Below are 23493 nucleotides of genomic sequence, written 5' to 3' on the forward strand. Positions count from 1 at the left end.
TTTCTTCATGTTTTTAAGATACTTCAATAATCTACAAATACACTTTTTGTATGATAACCCACAAGGTCGAGTCTGCAGTTGCTTTGTAAATGCTGCCATCCAGTGTTGAAAATGTTAAAATGTTTCTTGTGCTTTTGACTTTTATTTTGAATGCAGGAGTTAGTGAGCGCTAATAATGTCATTTATGGTCCAATAAAAGTAAATCAATTCCTGAATCACTTGCAGCACAACCTTTAACATCATAATAATTAAAACAACGCCTGGAATGCAAGAGTGTAGGTATAAACTGAAATACAACTCAGGTTGATTTAAAAAATATATACTTTTATTAACATTTTTAAAATCAACCGTCTCATATTTATGACGATGCCAAGACTAACCAATGGGGAGAAAGAATCAAACAGCCCTCTAGTTGCTGACCAATAGGAAGGTGGTTTGATTGTTCTCTGTCCATATTTGATAACGTAAGCTTGTGCACAAAACAGCGCGTGAAAATGGTGAGTTTATATATTTATATATTAGTTTTCCTGCTTCTTGTCGGAGTACAATGATGTTTTAAAGCTGTATTATCGGGGGGGGAAGTACACCTTGTCTGAAATTAATTATTTTTGCTTCATTATTAATTTTGGGAGTGATGTGACAGTTAGCTAGCTCATTAGCTTCCCCTTAACGCACGCTCCATTATATTAAATGGCTCGCTCCTTGTTATAAGTACATTATATAGTGTAGAACATTAATATATAGAAGTCCTTATTTCCGGTATTGATCCATTTGGCCTATTTACAGTCCTGTGGTTTCAGATGAAATGAAAGAAGCGTTGGGTCATGGAGGGAACTGAGCTTTCTGTTCTTCACCACATTAATTCATTCAGTTAAAGCTCCAGAACCGTCAGAGAGTCATTCTTAACACTTTAATACTGGGGAACTCCAGAAAACCCATTCCTCTAGACCAGTGTTTCCCAACCTTTCTTAAGCCAAGGCACATATTTTACATTCGAAAAATCCCACGGCACACCACCAAACAAAAATGTCACAAAAAGTATATATAATGAAATATAATGATCATTAAGTCTCAATTTACTTACTCAGTGTGAAACCTGGGCCTGTTTATTTGAACACAAAGCTGATATACTCGCAGGAATTGAAGAAAGACACACATGAAGATCTTCAACAGCTCTGAGTCACTCTCCTTTTTTAGTTTTTATGGCAGTCATGCTTGAAAAGCCCAGCTCGCATAGATAGGTTGTGGAAAATCACCTTTTTTGCTTTCTTCTGAGCTCTACTCATACTAGGGCCTTCATCTGGGTCAGAATTTTCTCCAGGGCCCAGTTTGGATTGTGTACTTTTTCATTTCAGATATTTATCCATCATTATCACCGCTGTCACACCCGAAGCATTACTAATTCTATTGTTTGAATGGTAACAGGTAGATACGCAGGTTAATTCTTAATTTCCCTGAGGGAACCCTCCCAAAGGGATCAATAAAGTTTTTATCTAATCTAATTAGCTACCTGCTGCCATCTAGTGGAAGAGTATTTAATTGTTCTGCCTGTTACTGTACGTCGCTGGCATAGATGAACGAAGACAAATTATTTGCAGTAAATAAATAATAATTTTTGGAACAATTAAGTGAAATTGGATAATTTCCCATGGTACACCTGATGATCTCTCACGGCACACTAATGTGCCGCGGCACAGTGGTTGGGAATCACTGCTCTAGACCACTGGTTCTCAAAGTGGAGTCTGGGAATCCACAGGAAGCAGTGATGTATATCCTGGAGATCCATTATAGTCGTCTTCTTCTTTTGGCTGCTCCTGATTAGGGGTCGCCACACTGGATCTTTCGTCTCCATTGCTCCCTGTCTTCCGCATCCTTCTCTACCACACCTGCCACTTTCATGTCCTCTCTCACCACATCCATGTATCTCCTCCTTGGCCTTCTTCGTTTTCGTGTGCCCGGCAGCTCCATCCTCAACATTCTCCTTCCAACATGCTCTGCATCTCTCCTCAGGATGTGCCCATACCATCTCAGCCTCATCTCTCTTAGCTTAATTCCCAAGCTCTCCACATGTGCTGTCCCTCTGATGTGCTCGTTCCTTATCCTGTCCAACCTTGTCACTCCCATCGCAAACCTTAACATCCTCCAACTTTGCCTCCTGTCTCTTCGTTAAGGGTACGGTCTCCAATCCGTACATCACAGCTGGTCTCACTACTGTCTTATACATCTTACCTTTCACTTTTGCTGGGACTTTCCTGTCACAAATGACTCCCGAAATCCTTCTCCAACTGCTCCACCCTGCCTGCACTCTCTTTCTCACCTCACTATCGCAGCCCCCATTTTCCTGTGCAGTTGACCCCAGGTACTTGAATTCACCAACTTTCTTTACGTCTGCTCCTTGCATCTTCACTACACTCTCATCCCCATTCTCATTGATGCACATGTATTCTGTTTTGCTCCTGCTCACCTTCATTCCTCTTCGTTCCAATGCGTACCTCCATCTCTCCAAACCCAACTCAACCTTCTTTCTACTTTCACCACATATCACAATATCATCCGCAAACATCATGTTCCATGGTGACTCTTGCTGCACTTCGTCTGTCAAGCTATCCATTATAGTATTGTTTTTAAATCACAAGACAGTAGTGGAGATTAGTGTGCTTGCATAGGGAGCCACTTCAGGCTGCCACTCACAGCTACAGGTGTGAGCCGTGTCATGCAGTGACACAATAGAGTGGCACAGTGGTGCCTCACAGATTGAGGGTTCCCGGTTCAATCCTGAGCTCAGGTTACTGCCTGTGTTTTCAGCCCATGTTGCATGGGTTTCCTCTGGGTTCTCCAGTTTTCCCCAACATCCTGAAAATAGGCTTGTAGGTGAAATAGCGACTCTAAAATGCACCAAAATGTGAGTTGTGTGTGAATGTGTGTTCAGGGTGCTCTGTGATGGATTACAGTTTTATCTAGGATGTGTTCCTTGCATCCAGAGTTTCCAGGATAGGCTCCAGACCAGGATAAAATACTGAAGATGAGATGAATTAAAAATAGTATCAAGATTGTTGTGGTTATTATTTATGGATCTTATCGCAGTTGAGACCCTAATTGCCTGGTCAATTGAAGGACTTAATCTAAAAATCAACTGAAAGCTAAGTATAAATATTGTTAACTCTTATCAACCTGCAAATTTTAAAACCAGGAAGTGGGGTTCATATGGTACACAGTCCCTGTGTCTGAAATCACTCATTACTCACTATATAGTGGACTATATAGTGAGTTTGCCATTTTGTAGTGCTGTCCGAATGTATAGTGAGAATTATTACATCATATATAGTGCACTCATACTAGAATATGGGGGATGGGGTATGACTTGTACTGAGAATGGGGATGAGAGTGTAGTGAAGATGCAAGGAGTAGACGTAAAGAAAGTTGGTGAATTCAAGTACCTGGGGTCAACTGTGAAGGAAAATGGGGGCTGCGATCGTGAGAAAGCGAGTGCAGGCAGGGTGGAGCAGTTGGAGAAGGATTTCGGGAGTCATTTGTGATAGGAAAGTCCCAGCAAACGTGAAAGGTAAGCTGTATAAGACAGTAGTGAGACCAGCTGTGATGTACGGATTGGAGACCGTACCCTTAACGAAGAGACAGGAGGCAAAGTTGGAGGATGTTAAAGTTTGCGATGGGAGTGGCGAGGTTGGACAGGATAAGGAACGAACACATCAGAGGGACAGCACATGTGGAGAGCTTGGGAATTAAGCTCAGAGAGATGAGACTGAGATGGTACGGGCACATCCTGAGAAGAGATGCAGAGCATGTTGGAAGGAGAATGTTGAGGATGGAGCTGCCAGGCACATGAAAACAAGGAAGGCCAAAGAGGAGATACTGTATATGGATGTGGTGAGAGAGGACATGAAAGTGGCAGGTGTGGTAGAGAAGGATGCGGAAGACAGGGAGCAATGGAGACGAAAGATCCGCTATGGCGACCCCTAATCAGGAGCAGCCGAAAGAAGAAGATATAGTGCACTCATACTATCCCACAGTGCACCGTGAAAAGTAGTGTACAACTGATGGTCACTAACCAAGCAATATATACCGTCATGTATTGTGATTGTGCTGAAAGAGGGGAAAAAAAGTGTTAGGGTGAATGGACAGAGGAAGAAACACATTATAAACAGATATTCAAGTACAATTAAAAAAAATAATAAGAGAATAGAAAATAAGCCAAAATAGAATAAGACACATAATATACAAGAATAAAAGTTCCAGTGCAGAGTGAGGAATTAATCAAAAGCCTAATTTGATTTAATAAAAGGCAGCGGCAAAGAAGAAAGTATTCAGCCTTGATTTAAAAGAACTGAAAGATGCTGCAGACACAAAGTACTTTGTATTTATTAATGTGGGAAATACGCTCAGTATAATGTGTATTTATTATTTTGAAAACCCACCAGCCGACTGATCTGGCACGTTTTAATTATGCGACAGTAATGACGTAAATATTGGCACGGCGGAGTAGTATCTGAAAGCTTTTTTTCATTTTACCAATGAGCTCACTATATAGAATTCTATATAGTAATTCCCTAGATAGTGAGTAGGGAGTAGTGAATGAGTGGGTGATTTCGGACACAGCCAGTGTTTTGCATCTAAATCAGAGGAAAGGTCAGGCATAAAAATGAATAGTGTAAAAAAAAAAAAGTATTGATTTAAATCTGTGCTGTGATAAAAGGGCTCTTTAGATATTCTTTTACTCTGGAAGGGGTTTACAAAAATTTGAGAACACCTGCTCGAGATTCCTTTTTTTTTTTTTTTTTAAGTCTGTTGGCATGAATACTGTATTATATCTGATTGTATGCTGCTGTTATAATTGTTCTACAGCTTTTTTACTCGTTCTTCAAGTCCTTGGTGGGTAAAGATGTGGTGGTGGAGTTAAAAAATGACTTGAGGTGGGTGGTTTTAATTTCGTATTAGTAAATCATATATTTGATGACAACTGTGGCGACTACTGAGTGTGATTAGGACTTGAATGCCATATTGCACCATTTATAAGGATCACTAAACTACATGTACAGTGGGGCAGAAAAGTATTTAGTCAGCCACCAATTGTGCAAGTTCTCCCACTTAAAAAGATGAGAGAGGCCTGTAATTTTCATCATAGGTACACTTCAACTATGAGAGACAGAATGGGGGGAAAGAATCCAGGAAATCACATTGTAGGATTTTTAATGAATTAATTGGTAAATTCCTCGGTAAAATAAGTATTTGGTCACCTACAAACAAGCAAGATTTCTGGCTCTCACAGACCTGTAACTTCTTCTTTAAGAGGCTCCTCTGTCCTCCACTCATTACCTGTATTAATGGCACCTGTTTGAACTCGTTATCAGTATAAAAGACACCTGTCCACAACCTCAAACAGTCACACTCCAAACTCCACTATGGCCAAGACCAAAGAGCTGTCAAAGGACACCAGAAACAAAATTGTAGACCTGCACCAGGCTGGGAAGACTGAATCTGCAATAGGTAAGCAGCTTGGTGTGAAGAAATCAACTGTGGGAGCAATTATTAGAAAATGGAAGACATACAAGACCACTGATAATCTCCCTCGATCTGGGGCTCCACGCAAGATCTCACCCTGTGGGGTCAAAATCATCACAAGAACGGTGAGCAAAAATCCCAGAACCACACGGGGGGACCTAGTGAATGACCTGCAGAGAGCTGGGACCAAAGTAACAAAGGCTACCATCAGTAACACACTACGCCGCCAGGGACTCAAATCCTGCAGTGCCAGACGTGTCCCCCTGCTTAAGCCAGTACATGTCCAGGCCCGTCTGAAGTTTGCTAGAGAGCATTTGGATGATCCAGAAGAGGATTGGGAAAATGTCATATGGTCAGATGAAACCAAAATAGAACTTTTTGGTAAAAACTCAACTTGTCGTGTTTGGAGGAGAAAGAATGCTGAGTTGCATCCAAAGAACACCATACCTACTGTGAAGCATGGGGGTGGAAACATCATGCTTTGGGGCTGTTTTTCTGCAAAGGGACCAGGACGACTGATCCATGTAAAGGAAAGAATGAATGGGGCCATGTATCGTGAAATTTTGAGTGAAAACCTCCTTCCATCAGCAAGGGCATTGAAGATGAAACATGGCTGGGTCTTTCAGCATGACAATGATCCCAAACACACCGCCTGGGCAACGAAGGAGTGGCTTCGTAAGAAGTATTTCAAGGTCCTGGAGTGGCCTAGCCAGTCTCCAGATCTCAGCCCCATAGAAAATCTTTGGAGGGAGTTGAAAGTCTGTGTTGCCCAGCGACAGCCCCAAAACATCACTGCTCTAGAGGAGATCTGCATGGAGGAATGGGCCAAAATACCAGCAACAGTGTGTGAAAACCTTGTGAAGACTTACAGAAAATGTTTGACCTCTGTCATTGCCAACAAAGGGTATATAACAAAGTATTGAGATGAACTTTTGTTATTGACCAAATACTTATTTTCCACCATAATTTGCAAATAAATTCTTTAAAAATCAGACAATGCGATTTTCTGGATTTTTTTTTTTCTCATTTTGTCTCTCATAGTTGAAGTGTACCTATGCTGAAAATTACAGGCCTCTCTCATCTTTTTAAGTGGGAGAACTTGCACAATTGGTGACTGACTAAATACTTTTTTGCCCCACTGTACTGTATGCATACAGCTGCTTTAAGAATCTGCCACAGGGTATTCAGTAACTCCGTTCTGTCTAAATTACAGCATATGTGGAACCCTACACTCGGTAGATCAGGTATACTTTTAAAATTTCTTTCATAGAATTTTCTTTATTGGTTTGTATCGGTCACTGTATTTAATGCTGTTTGCTTCTCACAGTATCTGAACATCAAACTCACCGATATCAGTGTCACCGACCCTGAAAAGTATCCTCACATGGTTAGTATGATTTAAAATGCATCCCCAAACATCTCTTTATATCGACTGAATCCTATTTAATCTAACCTTGTCCTTGCTGTCTTCAGTTGTCAGTGAAGAACTGCTTTATCCGGGGATCAGTGGTGCGGTATGTTCAGCTCCCGGCCGACGAGGTGGACACACAGCTATTACAGGATGCAGCACGCAAAGAAGCCATGCAACAGAAACAATGATTCATCTGGTTTTGTTTTTTGGTGGACTTTAAAAAAATTTCACAAAATCTAAAAAAAAATGTAACAGCTTTGGTTTACCTTTTTGTTTTAAGTTCAAATTTTGTATAGTGTTGATCTAAGGAATGATGTATTTTTTTTCCCCTCAGTACATGTTTAACTTGAGATGTGAGTGGCAGATACCTAGACATCGAGGTTGGAGTCTTCACACTTTATAAATGTATTTTGAAATACACATGGGGTTGCCTGAGTTTTGACTTTTTCAGATTAGGTTGTAGTACTTAGCCCTTAAATGCAAAATCGCCTTGACCTCAGTATAGATGTTTATATGAGGGTTTTGTTAATGTCCCCCCCCCCCAAGTTTAAAAAAAAAAAAAAGAGACGGAGAAAACAAGAAGCTCAAAATGATTATTCATAGTCCGAGTAACGTGTCCTGCTTCTGTTTTTTTGAAATGAAAATAAAACTGATACTATGTTGAATAATTGTGGTAATGCTTATTATGTTTTAATTTCTACAAGTTTTTCAGAACAGAGTATTCTAATGTTCAGGGAGCCCCAGCCAGGCCACATATTGCTACCCTGGATTAGCAGATTCTGGTGTTTCGGGTACATGTCCATGTGGGTTTTTTCCCCACCTACTAAAAATATGCCACTCAGTGAATTGGTGACTCAAAATTGCCCCTTGGTGTGTGTGTGTGTGGTGCGGTGTTCTGTGATAGACTGGTGTCCCATTTACAGTGGTGCTTGAAAGTTTGTGAACCCTTTAGAATTTTCTATATTTCTGCATAAATATGACCTAAACATCATCAGATTTTCACACAAGTCCTAAAAGTAGATTAAAAAACCCAGTTAAACAAATGAGAGAAAAATATTATATTTGGTCATTTATTTATTGAGGAAAATGATCCAATATTACATATGTGAGTGGCAAAAGTATGTGAACCTCGAGGATTAGCAGTTAATTTGAAGGAGAAATTAGAGTCCGGTGTTTTCAATCAATGGGATGACAATCAGGTGTAAGTGGGCACCCTGTTTTATTTAAAGAACAGGGATCTATCAAAGTCTGATCTTCACAACACGTTTGTGGAAGTGTATCATGGCACGAACAAAGATTTCTGAGGACCTCAGAAAAAACGTTGTTGATGCTCATCGGGCTGGAAAAGTTTACAAAACCATCTCTAAAGAGTTTGGACTCCACCAATCCACAGTCAGACAGATTGTGTACAAATGGAGGAAATTCAAGACCATTGTTACCCTCCCCAGGAGTGGTCAACCAACAAAGATCACTCCAAGAGCAAGGCGTCTAATAGTCAGTGAGGTCACAAAGGACCCCAGGGTAACTTCTAAGCAACTGAAGGCCTCTCTCACGTTGGCTAACGTTAATGTTCATGAGTCCACCATCAGGAGAACACTGAATAACAATGGTGTGTATGGCAGGGTTGCAAGGAGAAAGCCACTGCTCTCCAAAAAGAACATTGCTGCTCGTCTGCAGTTTGCTAAAGATCATGTGGACAAGCCAGAAGGCTATTGGAAAAATGTTTTGTGGACAGATGAGACCAAAATAGAACTTTTTGGTTTAAATGAGAAGCGTTATGTTTGGAGAAAGGAAAACACTGCATTCCAGCATAAGAATCTTATCCCATCTGTGAAACATGGTGGTGGTAGTATCATGGTTTGGGCCTGTTTTGCTGCAGCTGGGCCAGGACGGCTTGCCATCATTGATGGAACAATGAATTCTGAATTATACCAGCGAATTCTAAAGGAAAATGTCAGGACATCTGTCCATGAACTGAATCTTAAGAGAAGGTGGGTCATGCAGCAAGGCAATGACCCTAAGCACACAAGCCATTCTACCAAAGAATGGTTAAAGAAGAATAAAGTTAATGTTTTGGAATGGCCAAGTCAAAGTCCTGACCTTCATCCAATCGAAATGTTGTGGAAGAACCTGAAGTGAGCAGTTCATGTGAGGAAACCCACCAACATCCCAGAGTAGAAGCTGTTCTGTACGGAGGAACGGGCTAAAATTCCTTCAAGCCGGTGTGCAGGACTGATCAACAGTTACCGGAAATGTTTAGTTGCAGTTATTGCTGCACAAGGGGGTCACACCAGATACTGAAAGCAAAGGTTCACATACTTTTGCCACTCACAGATATGTAATATTGAATCATTTTCCTCAATAAATAAATGACCAAGTATAATATTTTTGTCTCATTTGTTTAACTGGGTTTTCTTTATCTACTTTTAGGACTTGTGTGAAAATCTGATGATGTTTTAGGTCATATTTATGCAGAAATATAGAAAATTCTAAAGAGTTCACAAACTTTCAAGCACCACTGTAGGGTCTATTCCCTCATTGTACCCACTGTTCCCAGGATAGGCTCTAGATTCATCATAACCCTGATGAAGTGTTCACTGAGGATGAATCAATCAATCAATTAATAGTGTTTTGTAAGCCATCTCAACATAAAACCTGATGCAACTGTGTGTCCCTGAAGGCTGTATATAGAGATTTTTTAAGCTTGGGCACAGTTTCCTGACTTTGGACCTTGTCCTGCACATTTTTGTGTTTTGCCTGATTTGACTAATCAGCTAATTAACAGTGGTCCTAAGCTGAAGTGGGTTTATTCGAGCAGCTGCTAAAATATGCAGGACAAGGGGTGCTTGAGGACCAGGGTTAGGAAGCTGATCTAGGGTAGTTTTACCTAGTCCTGGTCCAGGAGTTTCCAGTGCACATTTTTATGTTTCCCCTGATTTAACACACAAGACTCAATTTGTTAAACCCTTTATGAACTTAGTATGGATTTGTTAAGGTAGGAAAACAACTTGACTACTGATGGTTATATTAAACTTATTTGTCTTAATGGCAATTAACTGGACTATTCATGGTGAATGCTGACAGGTCAATTTTTCTTTGGTGAAACATACATGAAGGTAAGTGTAATTAAGTGAAGTAAAATAAGTAGTGCCACTTTAGTGTTAATACAAACCACTTGTCCCCAAACACTGAGCCTAGTTTCATTATCTAGTTATACAGCTCACAACCAAGAATACTTGTTTTCTAATGTTAGCTAGCATTGTTGGGTTAGCTATACATTTAGTGCTTGTTTAATACTGCTGAGTCACGTTGAAGCATTTTTCAGAAATAAACCTGAGCTTTGAGTCGCCCAGTCTGGAAACCAGCATTTCATGTTTTCACTTCAGGTTTCAGTAACATCATCATTATGGACAGAAAGTAAAGGGTTGGTGGAATTTCATAGAGATGTTCCCCACAGGTTGCTTTAGCAGTCTAGCTAACCTAGGTTTTTTCTTAATGGTGAAAGAGTGGTCCATTTTGATGGTAATTTGCCTCCAATACAGGCCCTTTACCTTATCTATCAAGTAGACCAAAGGCTAATGTTCTTTGCTAAGTTTCTCAAGCCTGCTGGCCATGGACTGGTTCTCGGGCTATAGCTACTTAACAGTCGTTACTTTTTCACTGTTTTTGTAATATCCTTAACTTCAGTGAAGCAACTTTTTAATAATGTTGTAATCTCTACGATGACTAATGGTGTGTGTACATAGCCTTTAGCTAGTTTGCATACAATGTTGAATCTGTGGTTGAAGGTTCATATGATGACCTTGTAAGTAACTTTGAAACTGGTGGTGTCTTTTTAATTAACATATTTTTAACAATATACAAGGTAACTCCTGGTTTGAATGGGAAAAAAATGTGAAATTAGCCATGTGGTAACAGACTTGACCTAAACACCAATCTATTTCACCAGCATTAGCTGTCCAAGAGGAGTGAACAGTGAAGCGGAAATCAGCTGTGCATATATCTTACAGAACTCTAACATCTCATCTCGTTCTCTCTAGCCACTTTATCCTGTTCTACAGGATCACAGGCAAGCTGGAGCCTATCCCAGCTGACTACGGGCGAAAGGCAGGGTACACCCTGGACAAGTCGCCAGGTCATCACAGGGCTGACACATAGACACCGACAACCATTCACACTCACATTCACACCTACGGTCAATTTAGAGTCGCCAGTTAACCTAACCTGCATGTCTTTGGACTGTGGGGGAAACCCACGCGGACACGGGGAGAACATGCAAACTCCACACAGGAAGGCCCTCGCTGGCCACGGGGCTCGAACCTGGACCTTCTTGCTGTGAGGTGACAGTGCTAACCACTACACCACCGTGCCGCCCGGTGGTGGTGGTATTTTTTTTTTTTCCTGATCTACTTGGTCAATGTTGATTTCATTGTAATTTGTTCACTATTAACTGCATGTTGTCCTATAAGGAAAATATATAAAGCTAGGGTTTTACTTTAGGAATAAGTCTTGGTTTTTCTTTCTTTGCTAGATAAAGACTGGTTGCTGCCACATTTCTCCCTGTTCTTGATTTATGGTGACTTCTTGTACATGAAAGCTCCATCTCTGTGTCTTCATATGTTGGGTACCATGGAGCTTTAAGGTTCATAACAAACTGTAAATCCCCTCATTCATCATTGTGTATTATACTCCAAGGTCAACCTGCCTTCTCCGTCAGTTCATCGACTTGATCATTGGTACATCTTTCTCTATAGACAGACTTCCATTCAGTTAGATAACCTATCTCTCTGTGAAACTGGGTGCATATGGGTTAAGGTCTCAGGATGTTCTCCTCATGACTGTTCCTCAAGCTCGGACTGAGCTAAGGAAGAAGGCCTTTAAGCACCATCTGCTTGGAATAGCCTGCAGAACAAGCTCAAACTCCAGTACCTAGTTTCACTCAATGATTTTAAAGGCATCATTAAGTCCATTGAATCAGAGCTGATCTGAACTCGTGAGCGTTTTAATTAGTAGTGTCTCTTTCTCTCTACACACTGGAAAGCACTTTGAGATGTCTTTGTCTGCTGTGATTTAATGTTGAATGTGAAACTATATGTACTGCTGCCATTCTTGGCCAGGTCTCGGAAAAGAGCTTTTTTTTTTTTTTTTAAATCTCAATGAGTAACCTGGTTAAAGATTATAATAAATGTATATAATTTCTCTCTATGCACAAGTTGACCCTAATTCTATGCTAGGCACAAAAAGTATTAGGTATGAAATTTTTTTTTTTTTTTTTTGAACTTGCAGGAAAGATTCTCATGGATAGGAGTTTTGGCATGGACTGCATGATCCAAAATCCTCAGTACCTTTCAGAAACCAGTGTTAATGAAGACCAGGTGAGTGCTTATACATATCTAGGTACTTGTACAGCCATACTGGAAATATGTGCATCTTAAAGTGGCATTTACATGTATTCACATCTCCTCCTTTTAAACTGCCCTTACCATTTTGAACTTGAAACCTGTTTCTCCACTTCTTTTAGATGGAAGGATATTTCACTGACTGCTTTCACTCCTCAGTCTGTGACTTATCAGATGAAGAGGTATGGATAATGGTGGCTTTTTTTGGGGGGGGTGTCAGCAGTCGTGAGCTTGTATGTTTTTCAGCGTTCTGTTGATAACTTGTCATATCTTTTCAGATCTCAACAAAGAAGGAAACGCACTTGAGGCTTGGCCCCGAAGACCTCAATGACACCATTCCTTATGATTATTGAACTGTAGCATCCATAAGGGTGCACATATTGGACCTTTGGAAATGTTTTCTTAACTTTTTTTTTTTAATGAAATTAAATAAAACTATATTTAAAGTAATGTTTTTATGAACGTTCAGGCTTGGGTGTTTGTGATCATCCTAAAGGTATTTGGAGTGTGTGGGTTTTTTTATTTTTATTTATTTATTTATTTATTTATTGGGGGGGGGGGGGTAAAATTCTTTTGTAGCTGTTATTTTGCTAAACAGTTGTAGCACCACTTTTCACTGAGGGCTTCAGGAAAGAATGGAGGTGCCCTAAAGGGGGAAATATAAAGTGCTGCAGTTAACCTTGCAGTAAACATAAAGGGATATGCTACCTTTTTGTGGTATTGGGTATACAATATACAGTACTACTGAGAGTCATTTACTGAAATGATCAATTACCTTATGAAGTAAAAAGGTTCCATTCATGCTGTTATAACGGGGCTACTTCATTGTGCGCCAGCATTTTCATCTTTTTCTGTCCTGTGAATCCATTAAATAATGGAATAAAACCTAATTTTATGGGATTTAAAAAAATAATAATTGGAAATTTTTTATGAACTTGTAGGTTTCCATGATTTCATAGCAGCTGATTTTTATCCAGTGAACTTGAAAGTAAAGCGCAGGACACCTCATGAGTGAAGGCTAGGCGTTCCATAATTTTTGGCTGTCTCCCAGTAGCTTTGAGGCTCGGTTATTGCAGTTTTCGTTTTCTTTTTTCATTCTGCACCGTCCAACAGGTTTTGTGCACAATACACAAAATATGCACCACTAACTATGAACTTCACCTATGATTGACGTTACCATGGTTACAAAGGCATACTTGCTGTCTTATTTTCCCCCTCTCTATACACTACAGTGCTGTTGAATGCTCACATCTGTGTGGTGTTGATTAATTTTCTATAACAGCAGCTTAGACTGCTGTAATTCAGATCAGATTTATATTAATTTGCATATTCTGTTGCATTATTGTTTGTTTCATAACCAATAGGGTGAAATATTTTTAGTAACAGTATATTAACTGTCGATAGCTGCTAAAATAGAGGTAATAATAACTAGTTTTAGAGATGTTCCATAAAATGACATGCAACTATAAATGGTTCAAAGTATTATGCGTCATTCTTTAATAATTTAATTGGCACGTGGCTGTGGTATAAGAGGAATAAAACTTAAGTAATGCTGTTATTGGAAAACGATTACACCACCCTGCTTTTGGTTATTTTCCTATAACAGTACTGTTTTGGTTGAAGGGAATTGAGAAGTTGGTGGTGCAGTGTTTCTGTTATGGGTTTTCACTACCTCCTGAATGTGCAGGTTTAGTTCCTTACTCTTTTCTTTTTGTTGCGACTCTCTAACAACTCCACTATTGTTGCTGCTTGCATGTGGCTTTTCCATTGCGTGTGCTTTCATGACCATTCAGTCCTGGTTCCTCAAAATCAAGTCCTGGACGACCACACCTCTGTCATGGTGCTACTTAGAGTTGCATCAAGTGTATTTGTGCCTGCACATTCAGACAGTATGTGTGTGTGTGTGTGTGTGTATATACATATATATATATATATATACACACAGTACCAGTCAAAAGTTTGGAAACACCTTCAAATTCACTGTTTTTATTTTTTAAATTTTTTCCTACATTGTAAATGAATACTGAAGTCATCCAGACTATGCAGCAACACGTAAGGAATCATTTAGTAAACGTTAAAATGTTAATCAAACCAAAATATGTTTTAGATTCTTCAAAGTAGGCACCTTTTGCTTTGATTACAGCTTTGCACACTCTTGACATTCTCTCAGTCAGCTTCATGATGTAATCACTCGAAATGGTTTTCCAACAGTCTTGAAGGAGTTCCCAGAGGTGCTGAGCATTCGTTGGCTGCTTTGCCTTCACTCTGCGGTCCAACTCATCCCAAACTTTTTCGGACTGACTGACCTTCATTTCTTAAAGTAATGATGGACTGTCGTTTTTCTTTACTTAGTTGAGTAGTTCTTGGCATAATATGGATTAGAGCAGTACTCAAATAGGGCCATTCACTGTATACCAACTCTACCTCTTCACAACACAACTGATGGTCTCAAACACATTAAGAGGTCAAGAAATTCAAGAAATTAACTCTTGACAAGGCACAGCTGTAAACTGAAAGCCATTCCGGGTGACTACCTCGTAAAGCTGACTGAGAAAATGCCAAGATGTGCAAAGCTGTCATCTAAGCAAAAGGTGCCTACTTTGAAGAATCTAAAATATAAAACATATTCTGGTTTGATTAGCACTTTTTTGTTTACCAAATAATTCCATATATATGTCTTCATAATGTCGATGACTTTAGTATTAATCTACAATTCAGAAAATTTTAAAATAATGAAAAACCACTGAATTAGAGGCGTTTCCAAACTTTTGACTGGTACTATATATATATATATATATATATATATATATATATATTTTAAAGGCCTGGAACACTGATACTTTTGTCCGTAGTAATATCCTATTTAAGCCCTGTGATGACCTGGCGACTTGTCCAGGGTGTGCCCCGCCTTTCGCCCATAGTCAGCTGGGATAGGCTCCAGCTTGCCTGTGACCCTGTAGAAGGATAAAGCGGCTAGAGATAATGAGATGAGATGAGATGAATATCCTATTTATGATGATTAAACTCTGAGTGTTTTCTTTCTGTGGAGGGATTGAGGTAATTGCACAAAGGCATTTTTCCTTAAGCATAGCAGCACAATGAGTTTGTGATAAACTACTGGAGTAAGAGCTATTCACAATTTGTGAGAATGTACTTTTAAAGAAATAGTCCTCGACATCATTCGTTGCGTTCCTCTTTCTCTAAACTCTAAAGCGTCTCAGTGATCATTTACATTCATTTTACAAACATTTAACAAACACGTTCAAGCAGTTCATGTGCTTCAGAAAAAGAGCTTGAATTCCCAGTCAGGAAAATGAGCAAAAAATTATAACTTACTTTACTTTAATGGTTTTACAGCACAGAATAGCGAACGATAATTATGCAAGAGGGCGGCACGGTGGTGTAGTGGTTAGCGCTGTCGCCTCACAGCAAGAAGGTCCGGGTTCGAGCCCCGTGGCCAGCGAGGGCCTTTCTGTACGGAGTTTGCATGTTCTCCCCGTGTCCGCGTGGGTTTCCTCCGGGTGCTCCGGTTTCCCCCACAGTCCAAAGACATGCAGGTTAGGTTAACTGGTGACTCTAAATTGACCGTAGGTGTGAATGTGAGTGTGAATGGTTGTCTGTGTCTATGTGTCAGCCCTGTGATGACCTGGCGACTTGTCCAGGGTGTACCCCGCCTTTCGCCCGTAGTCAGCTGGGATAGGCTCCAGCTTGCCTGCGACCCTGTAGAACAGGATAAAGCGGCTAGAGATAATAAGATGAGATGAGAATTATGCAAGAAAGAAAAGAAAAAGAACAATACAAACAACAGGTGCTGACGGGAGCCTGGAAACAGGAATGAACTTCCCCTTGACAAAGGCCACAAAAAAAGAAACAGACAAACTAATGATCAACAATATTACAAAAAAAAGGATCAACTATTAATAAAAAAGAGATGATGCCCGAAAAGGCTAACACGATATTAAAAATGGACTGATGTTTTTTTGTTGTTGTTGTTTTTTAACATAATCTTTTCCTGATCATTGCACTTTTTTTCTGCAAACATCTCTTTGCTGTTCTCTTCAATTTTTCCCATGGTGATGGATGAGAAAGATTGTCAATTTAACCATACATTATTTGGTTAAAGGTAATCAAAAACATTTTTTTTTAGATTTTCTTTCCAAGTATGGGAAGTATTTGTTAGCATTTATTTCAAATTAATTGTAAATATCGACACTGTAAGGGTGTCGATAACTTTACCATGCTTGTATGAGAAATCACTAAGATTTGAAAAAATGAGAATTATTCAAGGATTAGTATTTCCTCTTATTCTTCAAGTGGAAATTTTAAATCATTGTAGTGCTTCTGTTTATTTGGTGCCCATTATGTTGAAAGATGCCATTAATTCTGCAATGTTTAAGCAACACTGCGTTGGCTCATAAAATTCGCCACTGACTTCAACATGCTGTTACTGTCCTGTAAAGCTCGAAATGGTCTTTAACCAGTGTGTCTAAATTAACTCATTACCTGCTCGCGTCCTTTTGTTACATGCTTTTTAAAAACATTTTTAGACAAAGATCCCCAGTGAAACAATAACATTAAAGGTAGACTGCCTTTCAGGTTTTTCAAGTTTAGGTCATGAAACAAATTTTCCCCTGACACCCAGTTATTTTTGTTTAGTGGACCGAAAGCTACTGAATTCGAATCAGACTTCCAATTTTGTTAGGTTTATTTTTAATAGAACAATTAATGAATTTAGGGCCACATGGCCCTAAATTCTCTACTATTTTTTCCTGCTTCACCATGACCCAATTCAAGATACTACGTCATGCATCACATGGTGGGCTTTTCCCGTTCATGCAAGGCATTGTGGGATGCAAATTTGAAACAGGAGAGAAAAATCGAGGATGTTAATGAAACGTGAAAGACCGACTACAGTAACGGAAAGCAAGAAGAAAAAACGTTATGTTGCGAAGGAAAGGAAACGCAGGACCAAACTAATAAATATCGGCGGTCAGCGAGCACCTCGGTGTGATCAGCTGTTCGTTTCACGACAGAATGATGGAACTGTCAGTGCACGGTCAAGGTAAACCTGTAGATGGCAGTAATGTAACACTGTGGATGCCAACTGCCATAAAACCCAAAAGAAGAAGAAGGTAAACCTGTGCATGTGCACATGGACTTCCTCTGTCTGCTTGACTGCACAAAGCGAGCGATTTCATGCATATTATTTGTTAGGGAATCCCCTCAAATTAAATAACTTCCCAGTCACAGAATGGCCTGGTTTTTTTTTTTTCACAATGACCATATTTCAAAGGGAACTAAATTTCACCGATTTTATGAAATCGAAAGGCCGTCTCACTTTAATACAAGTACCGTATTTGATTCTCAAAAACAGTCCAGTTTCTATTCCCACCTTTAAGATCAAATTCCTTGGGATTGATGCAGGGCCGTCGACAGGGGGGGACAACCGGGTATTTTGTCCTGGGCCCAGGCATGAGGCGGGGCCCAGAACTGGTCCCTCATGAAGATGCCATTAATCATTCTGTTTCATTTCAAAATGTGTTGATTTGGGGGAGAAAAATGTGCTATATTTGCATTCAATGAATGATTTCTGGTTCTTTTGCCTTTATTGTCTTCGAAAATAGATTCAAGAACCCACCTACCACCCCTAATGCAGAAATGGTTTGGTCTTTGATTAAGGCGCCAAATAACACGGCACTATTCCATCATAACGCTTCGACAATAAGCGTGCGAGCCCGTTTGCCAACATGCACAAGTCAGGAGCAAAGAAAAGAAAAGAGAAAAAGAGATGAAGAAGCCAAGAGCCTCAGGGGCTCACTGCATAGATATTTTAGAAAAGATTCAGATGATGCAGTGGGGCAGCTGAGCCAGGTAAGACACAGATAACTTTTTTCCAGCCCCGTAATGTAACCCCAGCACGCGCGACGCGCCATTCATAATTATAAAGTAGGGGATAGCAGGGTACACTGAGTGAACACTGAAATGCACAGGGTATTGAATTATTTCATAAACATATCGGTTTAATAACACTGTGTTGTATATATCTCAATGAAGCAAAGAATAGCACATTGGCCCGCAATCATATCCAAATGTTTTAGGCACGCTTGCTGAGCTGCGCTGAGCTGGACTCCGGTTAGCTGAAAGCCCGTGGAACGCTGCCTCTTGTTAATTAAACCTTATTTTGTTGGAAATCATCCCGTGTAGATACGACGGCATGTGAAATTGCCAGCTAGATAGAGTTTAATGTAACGAATGGGCTATAAATGGGGTGTTTTGAGGTTAGTCTGTTGCAAAACATTAAACTTTCGCTTAGACTGGATACTCTTCAAACAATTCCCTTGCTCAAGTGAAAAATGATAGGCCTGTATGAAAAGCGCAATTAATGAAAGTAGCCTAATAAGCCCTAAATGAATAAAACAACCTCTGTTTTATTGTTGTTGCTTACACGTTAAGATTTTGAAATCTTCTCGGTCCAGTTCTATATCCAGGGAACGTTGTAATCCTTTTGGTTTATCCGTAATAAACGTGTCAGCCCCCAGGTCAGATAGGCTAATGTTATGTGGTTGGGAGGGTGTCAATTTTTTTTGTAACATTCTAAATCGAGTACGGAAAGGACGTTTATGAAAAACAAGACAAAAAAATACACTGAAAAACTCACTGTACACATCACTAGTGGTGATGCTTCTATGTTCAGATTTTGGGAAAGCCATAACTCCGTTCTCATTGAGGCCCAGTTCCATCCCGTAAACAATCATTTTGGTTTATCAACTACCTGCGCTCAGACATGTCACAGGAGAGGCTCAATGGGCTGGCTATGCTCTCTATAGAGCGCGAACTTGCAAAGAAGCTGGACTTCAATGACCTTATTGATGACTTTGCCACAGCAAAAGTCCGGCGCATTGCATTTCGCACCTGAATAGTTGCAAACTAAGGAAATGTTCAAACTGTAAATATGTTGAAATGTTGAAATAAAATGGTTGACTGTTATAATGGGCTTGGAATACCTGTTATTTAAGGGTTGGAGTGAATGGAGACTGTGAAAAGAGGGGTTGGGTGTGGGTGGTTGCTGTGTGGCGATGTGCGTGCGCGCGTATGTGTGTGTGTGGGGGGCACTCAGATTATTTGGGGGGGGGGGGGGGGGGCCCACTCAGATTATTTTATCCCGGGCCCAGGCAAAGCTGTCAACGGCCCTGGATTGATGGATTAAGAAAATAGAGTGATGCTGCTGGTGGTGTTGTTTCACCACTCTTCCATGCTCTCTCAGCTTTACAGTAAAATGGAGGTGTACTCATGTCTCAGGGAGCCCTCATTCTCGCATTGTCTTGCACGAATTCTCCTGGTTTAGTTATAGATTTGCTTTCTGTCTTACTCTAAGAGATTACGACTGAGCTGGCTGTGTGTACCTTCATCCTCCTGATGCTCCCGGTTACATGGCCATGGACACTGAATAGACTCAACTTCACTTTCAAACTTCCAATGTATTACGATTTGTAATTAGCTGCCCATCAACTTAACTGGAAATCCCTCTAAACCTCTTCTTGACCACTTATTAGATGGCACGATGATTTTGTGCATGTTCTCATGATTCATTCTCCTGACAGTTTTCTGAGCCTTCTAACAGCTTGTATCTCAAGAATCTTGATTCATATAAAAAAAGTTTGACTCATTCATTCATTTATTATCTATACTGATTATCCATTGGGGGTCACGGGTGAGCTGGAGCCAATCCCAGTTGACAAGAAGCAGGGTACACCCTGGACAGGTTGCCAGTTTAATACAGGGACACTTATGGGCAATTCAGAGTAGCCAGTTGACCTAATCCACGTTTCTGGACTATGAGAGGAAACCCACGCAGGCACAAGGAGAACATGCAGACTCCACACAGAAACACTCCAGTTGACCAGCTTGTTCGAACCCCAAACCCTGCTTGCTGTGAGGTGACATTATAAACCGCTGCACCACCATGTTTGACTCAAGTAGCTTTTAAGCTCATTAGTACTGGTCCTATTGATATTACACTATTCCAAGTTAACCAGATGAGGGTGAATAATAATATCTATATTTAGACTGTCTAAAAGCAGAGCTCCTGATGAGTGTAAAATATGTTTGTTAGTAGCGCCCAGAGCTGTTACTCATTATTCACATTCTGGGCAGAGCTGTCAATCCAAGAAGCTGTATTTATTATGCGACAGATGCTCGCTACTGTGTTTATATTCACCACCTGCCTCTGTCAGACGTTTTTTTTTTATCACGGTATGTTATAAAGCTTTGTTGTTCATCATCCTTGATACATGCACAATGTAAAGTTTGCGTGCGCCGTTTATTGAGTGCGTTTTGTGTTCGGTGCACTGGTTGAACTGTGGTTTAGCACGAGACTTTGAGCGTCTGTAACATTCAGAGCATAGTCTAAATATTCCTCTGCAAAATCGTGTATTTGTTTACAAACGTTAATTATTTTTTCTTCTTTCGTTTTCACGGTGGTCAGTGTTTGACGCTATACTCATGTTCAAGAGGAATAAAAACACATCTGGACCCATCAGAGACTCTCTGCTGTTGTTCTTAATGCCAAGGGCTGCTACAGTGTTGATAATGAGGTTTTTTTTTTTTTTAAATAGAGCAAATTAAAAATAACCACTGGCTAAAAACCCATCTATCTTACGGGTATGATGAAATGAAAACTTGGAAGAATATGGTAATGCACTGACCTGATTTTTGATGATTTTTGCGCCTGTACGATGTCCGTATGTGTAGCATTTACAGGGAACTCGATCGTAAGTGCAAGGCAACATCTCAACCACTTGACCACCATACAACGAAATTTGTATCTTATCATATTCTCTCATATCTTTCATTTACATAAGATAGATGGGTTTTTATTCAGCGGTTATTTTTAATTTGCTTTATACAACCCCGATTCCAAAAAAGTTGGGACAAAGTACAAATTGTAAATAAAAACGGAATGCAATGATGTGGAAGTTTCAAATTTCCATATTTTATTCAGAATAGAACATAGATGACATATCAAATGTTTAAACTGAGAAAATGTATCATTTAAAGAGAAAAATTAGGTGATTTTAAATTTCATGACAACAACACATCTCAAAAAAGTTGGGACAAGGCCATGTTTACCACTGTGAGACATCCCCTTTTCTCTTTACAACAGTCTGTAAACGTCTGGGGACTGAGGAGACAAGCTGCTCAAGTTTAGGGATAGGAATGTTAACCCATTCTTGTCTAATGTAGGATTCTAGTTGCTCAACTGTCTTGGGTCTTTTTTGTCGTATCTTCCGTTTTATGATGCTCCAAATGTTTTCTATGGGTGAAAGATCTGGACTGCAGGCTGGCCAGTTCAGTACCCGGACCCTTCTTCTACGCAGCCATGATGCAGTAATTGATGCAGTATGTGGTTTGGCATTGTCATGTTGGAAAATGCAAGGTCTTCCCTGAAAGAGACGTCATCTGGATGGGAGCATATGTTGCTCTAGAACCTGGATATACCTTTCAGCATCGATGGTGTCTTTCCAGATGTGTAAGCTGCCCATGCCACACGCACTAATGCAACCCCATACCATCAGAGATGCAGGCTTCTGAACTGAGCGCTGATAACAACTTGGGTCGTCCTTCTCCTCTTTAGTCCGAATGACACGGCGTCCCTGATTTCCATAAAGAACTTCAAATTTTGATTCGTCTGACCACAGAACAGTTTTCCACTTTGCCACAGTCCATTTTAAATGAGCCTTGGCCCAGAGAAGACGTCTGCACTTCTGGATCATGTTTAGATACGGCGGCTTCTTTGAACTATAGAGTTTTAGCTGGCAACGGTGGATGGCACGGTGAATTGTGTTCACAAATAATGTTCTCTGGAAATATTCCTGAGCCCATTTTGTGATTTCCAATACAGAAGCATGCCTGTATGTGATGCAGTGCCGTCTAAGGGCCCGAAGATCACGGGCACCCAGTATGGTTTTCCGGCCTTGACCCTTACGCACAGAGATTCTTCCAGATTCTCTGAATCTTTTGATGATATTATGCACTGTAGATGATGATATGTTCAAACTCTTTGCAATTTTACACTGTTGAACTCCTTTCTGATATTGCTCCACCATTTGTCGGCGCAGAATTAGGGGGATTGGTGATCCTCTTCCCATCTTTACTTCTGAGAGCTGCTGCCACTCCAAGATGCTCTTTTTATACCCAGTCATGTTAATGACCTATTGCCAATTGACCTAATGAGTTGCAATTTGGTCCTCCAGCTGTTCCTTTTTTGTACCTTTAACTTTTCCAGCCTCTTATTGCCCCTGTCCCAACTTTGAGATGTGTTGCTGTCATGAAATTTCAAACGAGCCAGTATTTGGCATGAAATTTCAAAATGTCTCACTTTTGACATTTGATATGTTGTTTATGTTCTATTGTGAATACAATATCAGTTTCTGAGATTTGTAAATTATTGCATTCCATTTTTATTTACAATTTGTACTTTTGTCCCAACTTTTCTGGATTCGGGGTTGTAAAAAAAAAAATTTAAAAATGCAAATGAAAGGGTACAAATTTCATTGTATGGTGGTCAAGTGGTTGGGATGTTGCCTTGCACTTACGATCGAGTTCCCTGTAAACGGTACACATACAGACATCATACAGGTCCAAAATCAATCAAAAATCAGGTCAATGCATTACCATATTCTCTCAAGTATGGAGTGCCGCTATAATTATGAATCTCAAATTCCTCTCAGGATTTTATGTTCTTATTGAACTTTGCCTGTCCCCTTTACCTTTGGCTTGTTTGGTCAGTCTGTAAAACTGCTTTATGGTATCTGTTAAAAGTGTAATGAAAATGAACCGGGGGGAGGGGGGATAAATTTAAAAAAAAAAAAAAAAAAAACCACCACACCTGCTATGCTCCAGCATTTGACTATGAAATCCCAGCTTCTAGTAAATGCAAATGGGTTCATAAATTTGGGATTTCAGCATTATTCAATATTTTCATTGTTTTATCCATTTAAAAGCACTTTAACAAGCGAGCTTAATTACACATGGAGTGCACAAATTTACAAAATAATTGTAAGGCATTTCACCCAGTGTAGTGAGAGACATTTGTGAGAATGTAGTTCAGATTAATGCAGTCCTTAAATTCATTAGGTGTTGAAATAATGAGGCATTGCTCCAGAG

The 23493-nt window shown here is 40.0% G+C and overlaps 1 protein-coding gene across 1 annotated transcript; it reads left to right on the forward strand.

The window, feature by feature from the left end:
• Positions 1-402: 402 nt before the first annotated feature.
• Positions 403-7596, forward strand: smx5. The gene is made up of 5 exons (XM_060918336.1): positions 403-497; positions 4861-4928; positions 6731-6761; positions 6845-6904; positions 6991-7596. Exons 1-5 carry the CDS (start codon positions 495-497, stop codon positions 7114-7116), a joined length of 288 nt encoding a protein of 95 aa, XP_060774319.1. The 5' UTR covers positions 403-494; the 3' UTR covers positions 7117-7596.
• The last annotated feature ends 15897 nt before the right edge of the window (positions 7597-23493 follow it).

This window comes from Neoarius graeffei, chromosome 4 (genome assembly GCF_027579695.1).
Source record: "Neoarius graeffei isolate fNeoGra1 chromosome 4, fNeoGra1.pri, whole genome shotgun sequence".
In the NCBI taxonomy this organism is placed as follows: domain Eukaryota; kingdom Metazoa; phylum Chordata; class Actinopteri; order Siluriformes; family Ariidae; genus Neoarius; species Neoarius graeffei.

Excerpts from the sequence above, each read along its gene's own strand:
- smx5 (XM_060918336.1), top strand. Across the intron at positions 4,929-6,730 it reads GAGTTAAAAAATGACTTGAG|CATATGTGGAACCCTACACT; the intron begins GTGGGTGGTTTT and ends TCTAAATTACAG. Across the intron at positions 6,762-6,844 it reads CCCTACACTCGGTAGATCAG|TATCTGAACATCAAACTCAC; the intron begins GTATACTTTTAA and ends TGCTTCTCACAG.